This window comes from Bubalus kerabau, chromosome 3, assembly GCF_029407905.1.
Source record: "Bubalus kerabau isolate K-KA32 ecotype Philippines breed swamp buffalo chromosome 3, PCC_UOA_SB_1v2, whole genome shotgun sequence".
NCBI classification, from domain to species: Eukaryota; Metazoa; Chordata; class Mammalia; order Artiodactyla; family Bovidae; genus Bubalus; species Bubalus kerabau.
Window position 1 is genome coordinate 55,550,029 of NC_073626.1, and position 12,846 is coordinate 55,562,874.

Consider the following 12,846-nt stretch of genomic DNA (forward strand, 5'->3'; position numbering starts at 1 on the left):
TTCACAGGCCCCCAGCTGGTGGGCCAGGCAACCTGCATCCCTGGTGGGCAGGAACCAGGAATTCTGGGCACAAGAACATCCGGAGCCCACCTGTTACTTCCTCCCAGTCCCTCTGTAGACACTCCTGGCTGCTGGACACCCTCTCTTTACTTGTGATGTGTTTGTTTATAGTAGAAAGAAAACAGAACCATAGTCAACTGAAAACTTCTGTCAGGATTTGTAACCAATCCACCTGCAGCTGTGGGATGATTCCATTACCTGGTTCCAGTTTGGATTTTGTTGTTCAATTCCAACAATAGAGAATTGTTAGTGACACAGAAAGATTGCCTTACCCTAAGTGAGTGTGAGAAGCCATAAGGACTGAATTCTGTGGCCCAGCACCCAGGACTGACCCACCCAGAAGCTGGTGGGCACGTAGGTTGGAAGGAAGCCCACATCCCATGGAGGAGGGGCACCGAAGAGGGTGGCCAGGGCCTGGCATGGGGCAGAGCACAGAGCCGCCCCTGTGGCCCATGGGAATTCAGCAGCATGTACAGTCACTCTTGCACTATACCTTCTCCAAGCAGAAACCACATTTAATTTCATAAAGAAACCTGTGAAAAATAACCTGGCTGCCAGCCCTTGTTTTCTGTTGGTGTCTATCCATTTTCTCCTCCCCTCCCCTTACCTTTCCACCTCAAGCCTTTCTTTAGACTAAAGGAATAAGCCAGGCCGCCAAGGCTTTGGTGGAGAGCAGCTCAGGGTTCAGAGGCTCAGGGAAAACTAGGAGCTGTCTCAGCACCTCTGTCCCCAGCTGCTTCTAGAGTCTCTGTCGAGCTGAACTTATCAGCAATGTGAGTTTGGGGGACAGGCAGTCCGTAATCTTTTGGGGTCTGAGCTTCCCCTTCGGTGAAATGGGGAAGGGTGTGTCTTCTTTCCAGGAGGACTGAGGCCACAGGCCCAGGAGAGGGTGGCTTCCCTCCCCTTCCCCACAACCCGCTGCCTTCACACTTGTACACACTGCCAAGGTCACAGGGGCTGAGCTGGAACCCCCTGGATTTTCTAAGGTGAGAGATGCTACACCACCTCCCATCCAGGCCAAGTCACCTGGAGGCAAAACCTATAGGGAAAAAGCATGAAAATCACAATATGCAACACAAGTCAATCTTTATTGAAAACTGCAGTATTAATACATAACAATTTACAATAAACGTGCTTTTAAGAATTTTAAATCTGAGCTCATCTACTCATCAGATTGCATAAAAAATTAAAATAGTAAGAATTTACACATTATGGAATTGGCTCAGGATGGATGTTCCATTCCTTTGTATCGACTGACACCTTAGTTCAATGCAAAGGCGGGGAGTGCCTTTAACACTGGAAGACAATGTTGACTTAAGTTTTTAAAGAGTACTAAGAGAATGGTCTAAAAAAACAGTCTTCAAAAACCATTAAAAAAACAAAACAAAACAAAAAAAAAAACAACCGTTTCCTAGTCAGTAACAGGGGCTCCCTTAGGTCTCTCTTGAGTGGCCATCATCACAGCAATCCCCCAGGAACACAGGAGAGCTGGCCTTCTGCTAACCACTGGTCTGCACAAGGACCTACAGGAGACCAGCAGGGCTCAGGAGGCCAAGTAAGACACTCATCATCTCTCAACACCCGCGTCCTGGAAGCACAGCCTCCCAGTGCTCACTGCACGTTCCCTGCGCAGAGGTGCCAGGCTCTCCCGTCTCTGTCCCAAGTGACTGGAGGTTGGTCCTGGGGATTCAAATAAGATTACACCAGAGGTTTTCTATTCTTCAAGTCAATAGGGTAGGGAAAGACAAATCCTCTGAAACATCAACTCTGCAACTTTCTACCTGAAAAGATCAGACCCTTCTCTGTAGCATGTCATCTGCAGGCTCCTTTCAGAAAGCTCAGGCTGAGTGTTAAACAGCTCAGGAGAAAAAAACATGCCAACATTTGAAATGTAGAGAGGGAGTCACGCAGGCCGCCCTTCCCCTATGCCAACCACTCCGCTCTAAAGACACACCCCCTCCTTAGAAAGCACCAAGAGAAGAGCCAGAAGCTGTCCCCCACCTCAAGCCCCACATCCTCAAGCCTGCCCTTGCATGGCCAGAGGATGTCAGACAGGTGTCCTATCCTGTCTGGGAGATGCCCAGGCTGGCAAGAACTGGGGCGTCCAGCCGTTAGCTGCCAGATAGGGAGAAGGCGGCCCAACTGGTCAGAGTAATACTGTTTCCATATGTCTACCAAGTTCAGGTGAAGAAGTCTGGGTCTCCTTCTTAAACAGCAGGCCCAACATGGATGCATCCAGTGTCAGCTATGCTCTCGCCCCTCTGTGACAGGACAGCACTGCGAGACGGGCACACCCCGAGCCCCCAGATCCTCTTCCTGTGTGTGCAGTGCCAACGCCAGCAGAGGGAGAGGCACTACGAGCCCGGTCTGGGAGGGGGCACACACTGACCAGGTTCCCAGCCCGAGGCTCAGGACCGCCCCTGGCTCCTATAAACACCGCATTTGCATAGCACTCAAGAAACAGAGTCACGTAATGTAACTGGGAGGCCTAGTAACCAAACCAACGAAAATGTTCAGAGAAGACTGAACACAAGAGACATAAAAGATCCTGAAGTGCCTCTGTGCTTGTTACCATGAGTGGCCCTGGTCCTGATGCTGGCTGCACCCCTCAAAGATAGCAAGCTGATGGGACCATCACTCATCGGAAAATGTTCAGTCACCTGGCCCAGATCCAAACAAGAGAAACATATCTCCTAAACCTTAGAGGAGGGCTATAGAACAGAATTTTTAAAAAATACCCATGATGGTATCTGTTACAGAATTAATTCCTTTACTCGCCTGTCTCAATTTCTAAAATAACTGTAATTTAGCTAAAAGACTCTCAAATTAAGAATGTCACATACGAAAAATGCAAAATTTCTCTGAATATTCTACTATTGTGCTTAGGATATCAAATTATGCATTTTATTACAGAAGCTCTATTCCTTAATTTTACTGGAACTAAATGCTGCTAAAATTACAACATATGATAGTTTTGTTATACTATTCATTATGTCCAGATTCTCACCTGCTAGACACGCTCTACCTTTCATACTTGATAACTGATGCCCTGATAGTTTCAAAGTTGAAAAAGACTTCCACACATAGGTATTCCATAATGCAGCAGTATTTGATGAAGCTTCCCAGCTCAACCTCACAAAAGGGAAGTAAGATTTTTTAGAAATTAAAGGGGGCTAAGTATTTATAAGTTGATGTAAATGGGGAGAAAACACAACCCACTCTTTTTTTTCTCTTAAAAACACCATTTAATTCAGTGCTCGTGAAAACACTCACCCTGTGTGTTGTGTCTCAGACAATACTGAAGAAACAGCCTCATAACTTCCTCCTGAATTCAAATGACTGTAACCCTTACAGGTGTGTGTGTGTGTGTGTGTGTGTGTGTGTGTGTGTGTGTGTGTGTGTGTGTGTGACAGAGAAAGACTGGGACTTTTTAAAGAGTTATACAAAACTCAATGACTTGTAACCCTTACAGGGGTGTGTGTGTGTGTGTGTGTGTGTGTGTGTGTGTGTGTGTGTGTGTGTGTGACAGAGAGAGACTGGGACTTTTAAAGAGTTATACAAAACTCACTTACTACACTAAACTGGGGAAACCTACTTCTCTGCTACCGATCAGTTCTGCCCCGGAACCATCAGAACATTACCAACCACCCACTAAACAGATAGAATAACCAACAATGAGTTGAAGTGGACATGGTGTGCCTGGGGTAAATAACTGCTACACACACAGACACACACAAACACATACATACACAGGTGGGTTAAGTGCTCTCCAATTTAAAGTACTTATAAGTAAACATACTATGTTACAGACAGTAGAAATAAATCTTCTGTTTACAATGATCCATGCAAAAATATCCCTAAACTTTTTATAAAATAAAATGTGAAAAAGAAAACTATGACGAATACTTACTATAGAAAATACGGTTACCAAAGGCTCAGCGGTCAGTTGTCCCACTCACCAACCAGGGCTGAATGCCATCCCAGTGCCAGAGCCCTGATCAGCTGCCAGAGCTGTAAGAAGAGTTAGGGTCCCCTCCCCAGCCAAGGCCCACAGCACTCGAAACGATGACAGGGTGGAGTGGGGCACCCCCACCCCCAACAGGCTGAAGGGCCACAAACCCTCACCACCCCCAGCCCCTCTGACTCCATCTGAGGACAGGCAGACACATACAACCATTGATACAGGCTGGGGACATTTAAGCAAAAAAAAAAAAAAAAAAAAAAAAAATCCTCTTGGCTTCTTATGTACAATACTCAGATTTTAGACACAAACTCCTTTCTGTAATGACAGGCAAACACGCTCTGACTGGCATCCCTGTTTCGATGCTGCCTGGCCCTGTGCTGTCCACCGCTTTGTGCCAAGTCTCCTCAGCCACAGGAGAGATGGTCGAAGGGGACACAGACAACAGGCCAGCCACTGCCTCACCCTCCCACTCCCATCTCCACAAGCCCCTCCAAGTGTCCGCAGGACAAGTCCCCATCAAGCGGGGGGCCTAAGGACAGCCACAGCCCTGCCTCTCTGCAAGAAACCATCAGTGTCAAAGCTTTGTTCCCGTTTAACAGTTCTTCAATGTACAGCTTTCTTCGTAACACAGCTGGTATCGTTGCCCTTCCTTGTGGGAGGGAGAACAGCAATTCCTACACGTTTTCAGGAGACTAAAACATTTCTCAGGGGAAAAAAAATAGGGATGACTTTTCCTAAGCTAAATAAAGGAGAGGCCAATACCTCCTCCAAGTGTGGCTGTTTCTCTTCCATCCCAGGAAAAAAATTTAAGCTTTACAAAGGACTTTTCCAATAAAGATATAGAAAACATTGTATCCATCTGTAAGTGATTTGTAACAAAAATTTAGACAGCGTTTAGAGAAAACTGTTTTGCTGTTATATCACCTCACTGTACTGGCACCCTACTCTAATCTTTCATGGTAATCCCTAAGAACATCCACAGCACACAGACCCCACAAGCCTAAATGGAAAGAAAGCCATTAACCTGGCTGCACCCCAAGCAGTGCTGGGCCTCCCCACACTCTCCCCGTGCCTGCAACTCTCTCTCACTGTGGTCAGCGTGAAAGGAACAGATGGCTGGAAAGTCAAAGTCCACGTATCCAACTGGCAACCCACCTCAACCCCAAAAGGCTGAAGAATCATCGAAGAGATCTCAGATGCTCTATGAAGAAATTCACTTTAACACTTATAACTTTAAGACTCTGCATACATTACAACAGTGCATTAGTGATACAAGTTGTAAAATACTTTTCCATTCCTTTGGATTTTGCATATGATGGTTCTGCATCAGTCACTGCAGGTAGATTGAGCAAGCTTTTTGTGTGTGTGTGTGTGTTTTTTTTAACATGCATTCAACTAGATATGATTCAGAATAGATTAATACTCCCTTTTATCATTACAGTTAGCTAAAAAGTTGCCTGGCAGCCCACCAAACAGGATCTGCTGTAAGACGAACCCAAAGAGTCCACTGGAGACTGAGGGCGCTGGGACCTGCTAGGCTGGCTGCAGTAGTGTTTAGCTAAGTGTCGAGAGCATTACGAAGAAAGTCCTGGTTGGAGGCAGAAGGCCTGCAGCACCAGCTGTGGAACCTCCATGATGTGACTGCACAGCTCCATCCACAAACCTGAGGGTGGGGAGAAAGCGGGGCACACAGTCACACACAGCTCCTCTGGCACCACTGCTCTGAAAAGGAGCCATTTCAACTGGAGGAGGAGGAAATCCACTAAGACAAGAACGGGCAACAGCAAAAGAGGCGACTGTGCCTGGTTTCTGAGAACTTCCAATTACAACTGGAATCCTCCTTCCTCCAGGAGGCGGGCAGGAGACCAGAGCAGAGCCCAGGTAAGGAGCACTGTGCAGGGGTGCACAGCAAGAACTCAAACAGCTTCCTCTTCCTTCCTTCCTTTGTAGGGTCCCAGGAAAGACAAGAAGTTAAATGTGGCATCGCCTTCAAATCATCAGGTATCATTTTCCTTGTCACTGTTTAAATTGTCATAGATCTCCCATTCTCCACTTTAAAAAAATACACTTTCGTCACAAAGCTAGGCCTGGGCTTCATTGGTCACTTACGTTTGCAGGGTGATCACCACTGAGGGGGCACATAGCTGTAGGTGGGCGTTCCTGGGGCCCGATACGTGGGCACAGTGACAGGGTGGGGAGCAACAGGAGTTGGGGAGTGGGCAGTCAGCAGGGTACCTAGAGGGAAGAGCAAGCATCTCAGTGGAGGGCAGCACTCCCCTTGCCCCAGTACCTCCAACAAAGAGAGCTCCTGCCCGACCCTTGTGGCAAGGAGAGAGGCAGAGAGGAAGAGGGGTGGCCGTGACCCACAGTGCTCTCAGAACCCGATTATATGCAAGCCAAGGCTGTATAAACACAGCAGGCTCACAGTGACGGCATGTGTGTAGAAGCCTGTGTGCTTCCCCTTCACACAAACGTACTGAATTACTTCTGCAGGTGAGATGACAAAAACAAAACAAAAATGTTATTTAGTCTTAAAAAGGAAGGAAATTTGTCACATCCTACAATATGGATGAACCTTGAGGACATTATGCTCAGTGAAATAAACCAGTCACAAAAGACAAACACTGCCTGAGTCCACGTACATGAGGTCCCTAGTGGAGGCAAATGGATGGTATGGAAAGGAGCGTGGTGGTTGCCAGGGTCTGGAACAGAGGGAGGGGGAGGTGTTTGTTACACAGAGCTTCAGTTCTGCAAGACGAAACGCTCCAGAGATGTGACACAACAGTGTGATACCACCAGCGACCTCTACACTTGGAAATGGCTAAGATGGTAATAACTAACTGGGAAGAAGGGAGGGAAGCAGGGAGGTTCCCGACTGTGCAAGCTTCTGAGTACCTTAAGCTAAGCTTATTTTCCCTATAAATACAGGAAACTCAGCAGCCATTTGTGTCCACTTATAGCCAAGAACCACCTCAAACCTCACAGCCTCACCTGGACCCCTGCGCCCTGAGTGCACCCACACCAGGGCCTGCCAAGCCCTCCCTCCATGTGCCTCAAACACTGAGTTTCTATCTGTGCCAGACTCTCCTTTGCCTCTGGGGTAAGTGTGGGAAAACCAAATAAAATCAGAGACTGAGCAGAAAAACACACGGTATCCTGAACCACCTTCCTCTCTGACATTTCTCTTATGCTGAAGTAAAGTCTACAAAACCAAGAGGAAATAATGTATTTCTTTAAAAGTCAAAGCCATGGGCAATCCAGTCACTATGTGTACCTGGCCCCCCTGCACAGATAAGTTACATTCCCACAGGAGGTGACCTCACTCCTAGACATTTAACCAAGCCCTCAAATGCTCCAAGGTTCCATGGAGACAGGCTGGTCCAAGCCACGGATCTCTTCTCTCTCTGGTTTCTTTTCCTGACCTAGACTAAGCAGCCTTGGGAAATAGTCTACGTGCATGCCAAAGGATTTCTATAAGCAGCTCTTAGCTCTGTGAACCCAAGACTTGCTTTCTGCAATTCATGAGAACATCCCCATTAAGATAAGCTGGCCTGTGCTGGTAGCCCACACTAAAGGGAAGGACCAGAGGGTCAGCCCCCCAGATCACAGAATACCCCCCCTTCTGCTCCAGCTTTAACGTGCTCACCACAGGGATCTAGTCACTCCTTGTCCCTACAGCCAGGTAACTCAGTTCATCAAATTTGGAGAGGGCTAGCCAGTCATGTCTACGGAAAAGGTACCTGGCTCATGGTTCTAAACCCCACACTCAAACTCAATTGAAGGAGAAGGGAAAAGAAAGGAGAGGAAGTAAAGAAAAAGATAACATGCCATTCCTCCCAAAGGATCAGATGTCCTTTCACACAACTCTAGCAATGAAAAGTCAAAGCCAAGGGTCAGAGTTCTGGTGAACTCTCCCTTCCCCCAGCCCTCAGGCCATCGCAGAGGAGGCACCCCGGGGCCAAGGACTCACCCGCTGACATGGCCATAGTGGTGCCCGCCACCATACCCATGGTGACCCCGTTGCCTCTCGGCGGAGGGATGGGAGCAGGGTACACCGTCGCCGGCATGCCGTTGGGCTGCACCACCGTGGTGTGGTGGATGACATGAGGGGGTGCTGCATACAGGGGCTGGGTGTAGTACGTGCCTTGCTGGGGAAAGAAGAGAGACAGATGCCACAGGGGCACACACGCTGGGTCAGAGCCCCAAGGGGCCGACCCATCCCCACACACAGTGCCCAGGAGACCCTCATGACACCCACAGCGCACCCCAGGCCTACCTGTGCATACGGGCTCTGCTGGGGGTAGGCACTTCGCACGGGGTACACAGCAGTCTGGTAAGGGTTGGGGGAGGAGGAATACGGTGGCACTGCCCCGCTGGTGGGGGAACAGGACACTTTGTAAGGAGTGCCAGGAGTGTAACCTGAAACAAAGAAGTCCAAAGCCTAAGTTCAAACCCACACATGACCAGACCGAGGGAGGGAGCAAGTGTGCCGCAAGGAACAAGGTGGTATTCCAGTCCCGACCACAGTCATACTGGACACCGCCACCACAATCTGGCTTCATTTCTTAAACTTGAGGTGCAAGTATGTATGTGGGGGGTGGGGTGGCGGCAAGGGAGAACATTCTGAGTATATCTTCATATAGAACAGGAAAGAAACACCCATCTTGTCAGAATATGTATTAGCATGCCATTCCTGGAGCGCAATTTGGCATTAAAAGTATGTATTTCTTTTAGGCCCACCATCTATTTCTAGAAATTTGTTTAAAGAAATAAGCACATGAAAAGATGCTCAACATAGCTAGTCTTTGTTGTTACTGTTGATGTTTAGTCGCTAAGTCATGTCCGACTCTTTATGACCCCATAGACTGTAGCCTGCCAGGCTTCTCTGCCCATGGAATTTCCTAGGCAAGTATACTGGAGTGGGTTGCCATTCCCTTCTCCAGGGGATCTTCCCAACTCAGGGCGGGAACCCACGTCTCCTGCTTGGCAGGCAGAATGTTTACCACTGAGCCACCTGAGAAGCCCTATAACCGCAACTGTCATTGCTGTTCAATCGCCAAGTTGTGTCAGACTCTGAGACCCCACGGACTGTAGCCCGCGAGGCTCCTCTGTCCAGGGAAATGCAAATCAAAACCGCAATGAGGTACTGCCTCACACCTGTGAGAATGGCTATTAATAAATTAAAAACATAAATAACAAATGTTGGTGAAGATGTGGAGGAAAGGGAATCCTGGTACACAGTTGGTAAGAATGAAAACTGGTGCAGCCACTAGGAAAACAGTATGGAAGTGTCTTAAAAAACTAAAAACAGAACTACCAAATAAACCAACAATTTCACTGCTGGGTATTGTGACAAAGAAAATGAAACACTAATTTGAAAAGATACATGGATCCCAATTTTCATAGCAGAATTATTTACAACTGTCAAGATATGAAAGCAACCTAAGTGTCCATCAACAGATGAAGATGTATTAAATGCGCACACACACACACACACAGGCACACAAGGAAGTATTACTCAGCCATTAAAAAAAGGACAAAATGTTGTCATTTGCAACAGCACAGATGGACGTGGAGGGTATAATGTTTAATGAAATAAGACAGAAAGAAAAACTGCATGATATCATTTATATGTGGAATCTTAAAAAATACAAACTAGCGAATATAACTGATAAAACCAGACTCACAGATACAGAACCAGTGGTTCACTGGAGAGGAAAGGAAGGAGGGAACAACCTAGCAGAAGGGGATTTCAGAGGTAAAAACTATTTTGTATAAAATAATCTACAAGGAAACACACAGAGAATATAGCCAATATTTCACAGTAATTAGAAATGGAATATAACCTTTAAAAATGGTGAATTAATTTTCAATTAAAAAGGAAATAAGCATAGATTTAAACAAAGTCTCAATGGTAAGCGTGCTCATCCCCAGTGTTGTTAATTGCAGCAAAAATAAAAGGAAAAAGTTGTCAAACAGTAGGGTTATGGTAAAGACTCCTGGGTCTAAGGTAGCAGTTGAACACACACACTTGCCTTTGTCCGCACCCAAAATTACAATAAAGCAGATTAATAAATAAAAAGACATAAAGCCACGAAGATAAGAAGGGAAGAAAAGACATTTTGGAACCTAAAAATCTTAGAACCTTTAAGAAGCAGAAATGGAAAATGACTTAGCAAACTCAAAAAAGCTACACTTTTAAGCCAGCAGTGAAGAGGGTCAAACAGCAGCCTGACAACAGAAAAGCCCCTTCCCCAATACCTAGATCCCCTGGAGGAGGGCATGGCAACCCACTCCAGTATTCTTGCCTGGAGAATCCCCATGGGTTGAGGAGCCAGGTGGGCTACAGTCCATGGGGTTGCAAAGAATCAGACACAACTGACCGACTAAGCGTACACACACACACACACACAAGACCTAAAAACTGTCAGTACCTGTTTCCAGGAAGTGATGAAGGACCACAATCTGGAAGAGTGGTTGAGAATCTATCTAGTAAGCTGAAAGCTGCCTGGCTCCCCTTCCTAACTCCCCATCCCAAGAGAACAGTTTTTCTCCAGGAAGGGTCTCTGAGCTTTTACATTCACAGCAAATTTATTCCTACAGACTAAGCCCAACAAAGCTAGTAGAGGTGATGGAATTCCAGTTGAGCTAATTCCAATCCTAAAAGATGATGCTATGAAAGTGCTGCACTCAATATGCCAGCAAATTTGGGAAACTCAGCAGTGGCCACAGGACTGGAAAAGGTCAGTTTTCATTCCAATCCCAAAGAAAGGCAATGCCAAAGACTGCCCAAACTACTGCACAATTGCACTCATCTCACACGCTGGCAAAGTAATGCTCAAAATTATCCAAGCCAGGCTTCAACAGCACGTGAACCGTGAACTTCCAGATGTTCAAGCTGGATTTAGAAAAGGCAGAGGAACCACAGATCAAATTGCCAATATCCGCTGGATCATCAAAAAAGCAAGAGAGTTCCAGGAAAACATCTACTTCTGCTTTATTGACTACGCCAAAGCCTTTGACTGTGTGGATCACCACAAACTGTGGAAAATTTTTAGAAAAGGGAATACCAGACCACCAAACCTGCCTCCTAAGAAATCTGTGTGCAGGTCAAGAAGCAACAGTTATAACTGGACATGGAACAACAGAATGGTTCTAAATCAGAAAAGGAGTATGTCAAGGCTATATATTGTACCCTGCTTATTTAACTTATATGCAGAGTACATCATGAGAAATGCTGGACTGGATGAAACGCAAGCTGGAATCAAGATTACCAGGAGAAATACCTCAGACATGCAGATGACACCACCCTTATGGCAGAAAGCAAAGAAGAACTAAAGAGCCTCCTGATGAAAGTGAAAGAGGAGAGTGAAAAAGTTGGCTTAAAACTCAACATTCAGAAAACTAAGATCAAGGCATCTGGTCCCATCACTTCATGACAAATCGATGGGGAAAAAATGGAAACAGAAAAGTGTCAGACTTTATTTTTGGGGGCTCCAAAATCACTGCAGATGGTGACTGTAGCCATGAAATTAAAAGACACTTGCTCCTTTGGAAGAAAATTTATGACCAACCTAGACTGCATATTAAAAAGCAGAGACATTACTTTGCCATCAAAGGTCCGTCTAGGCAAAGCTATGGTTTTTCCTGTGGTCGTGTATGGATGTGAGAGATGGACTATAAAGAAAGCTGAGTGCTGAAGAACTGATGCTTTTGAAGTGTGGTGCTGGAGAAGCCTCTTGAGAGTCCCTTGGACTGCAAGGAAATCCAACCAGTCCATCCTAAAGGAAATCAGCCCTGAATATTCACTGGAAGGACTGATGCTGATGCTGAAGCTCCAATACTTTGGCCACCTGATGTGAAGAACTGACTCACTGGAAAAGACCCTGATGCTGGGAAAGATTGAAGGCAGGAGGAGAAGGGGATGACAGAGAATTAGATGGTTGGATGGCATCACCGACTCAATGGACATGAACCTGAGCAAGCTCCGGGGGTTGGTGATGGATAGGGAAGCCTGGCGTGCTGCAGTCCATGGGTCACAAAGAGTCGGACACGACTGAGCGACTGAACTGAACTGAAGCCCATCAGCAAACTGTGGTACAACCAAACAACAAAATACTACTCGACAATAAAAAAGGTATAAGTGCTGGTACACATATTAATTACATGGGATAGATCTCAAAAAAAGAAAATACACAAAAGCAGTCAGACACAGTAACACATGACATGATACTCCAAGAAAGACCAACATAATCTACACAGAAAACCAATTAGAGGTACCCAGGGATCAGAGGGCATGAGGGCATCTTTCATGGGAACAAAGTCACTCAACTGCGGTGGTGTTACACATCTGTATACAATCTGTATACGTGTCTAAACACACCAAACTGTGCACTTTTAAGGATGGCTCATCTGCAAATTATATCTCAATAAAAGTGCTTTCAAAAAAGTCTGAGAAACCATTTCTCCTTCACTAAAATATAGCCACTGTTTTGTTCCACTACCTTCTGCTGTTTTTCAGGCAACGTCATAATTCCATTTTCCCAAAGCCTTTTATCTTTCTCAGCAAAGAACTGTCCCAGGTACCTTTTACAGTCTTTCAGGGAACTGAAAGTTTTTCAAGTAAGAGAATTTTGTAAAGACCAAAATAAATGGAAATCCAAAGGTGTAATGTCTGGTGAATACGGCAGATGATCCAGCACTTCCCAGTCAAGCTGTAACAATTTGTGCCTGGTCATCAGAGAAACATGGTCTTGCATTATCCTGATGGAGGATTATGCATTTTCCCTGCCTAATTCTGGACACTTTTTGTCAAGTGCCGC

The 12,846-nt window shown here is 46.1% G+C and overlaps 1 protein-coding gene across 5 annotated transcripts in view; it reads right to left on the minus strand.

Annotated features, from left to right (window-relative positions):
* Positions 1 to 1,129: 1,129 nt before the first annotated feature.
* The window catches only part of FAM168B (family with sequence similarity 168 member B), a 40,300-nt gene continuing 28,583 nt past the window's right edge, over positions 1,130 to 12,846 (minus strand). For 3 of the 5 annotated variants that reach the window (XM_055571854.1, XM_055571853.1, XM_055571851.1), the window contains 5 exons: positions 8,301 to 8,443; positions 7,995 to 8,172; positions 6,667 to 6,726; positions 6,134 to 6,259; positions 1,130 to 5,687 (listed from right to left, as the gene is read on the minus strand). In XM_055571854.1, coding sequence (XP_055427829.1) covers positions 6,147 to 6,259; positions 6,667 to 6,726; positions 7,995 to 8,172; positions 8,301 to 8,443 — 494 coding nt within the window. In that variant the 3' untranslated portion in view covers positions 1,130 to 5,687; positions 6,134 to 6,146. The remainder of the gene's footprint in view (positions 5,688 to 6,133; positions 6,260 to 6,666; positions 6,727 to 7,994; positions 8,173 to 8,300; positions 8,444 to 12,846) is intronic. The other 2 variants (XM_055571855.1, XM_055571852.1) reach the window with 1 other exon arrangement.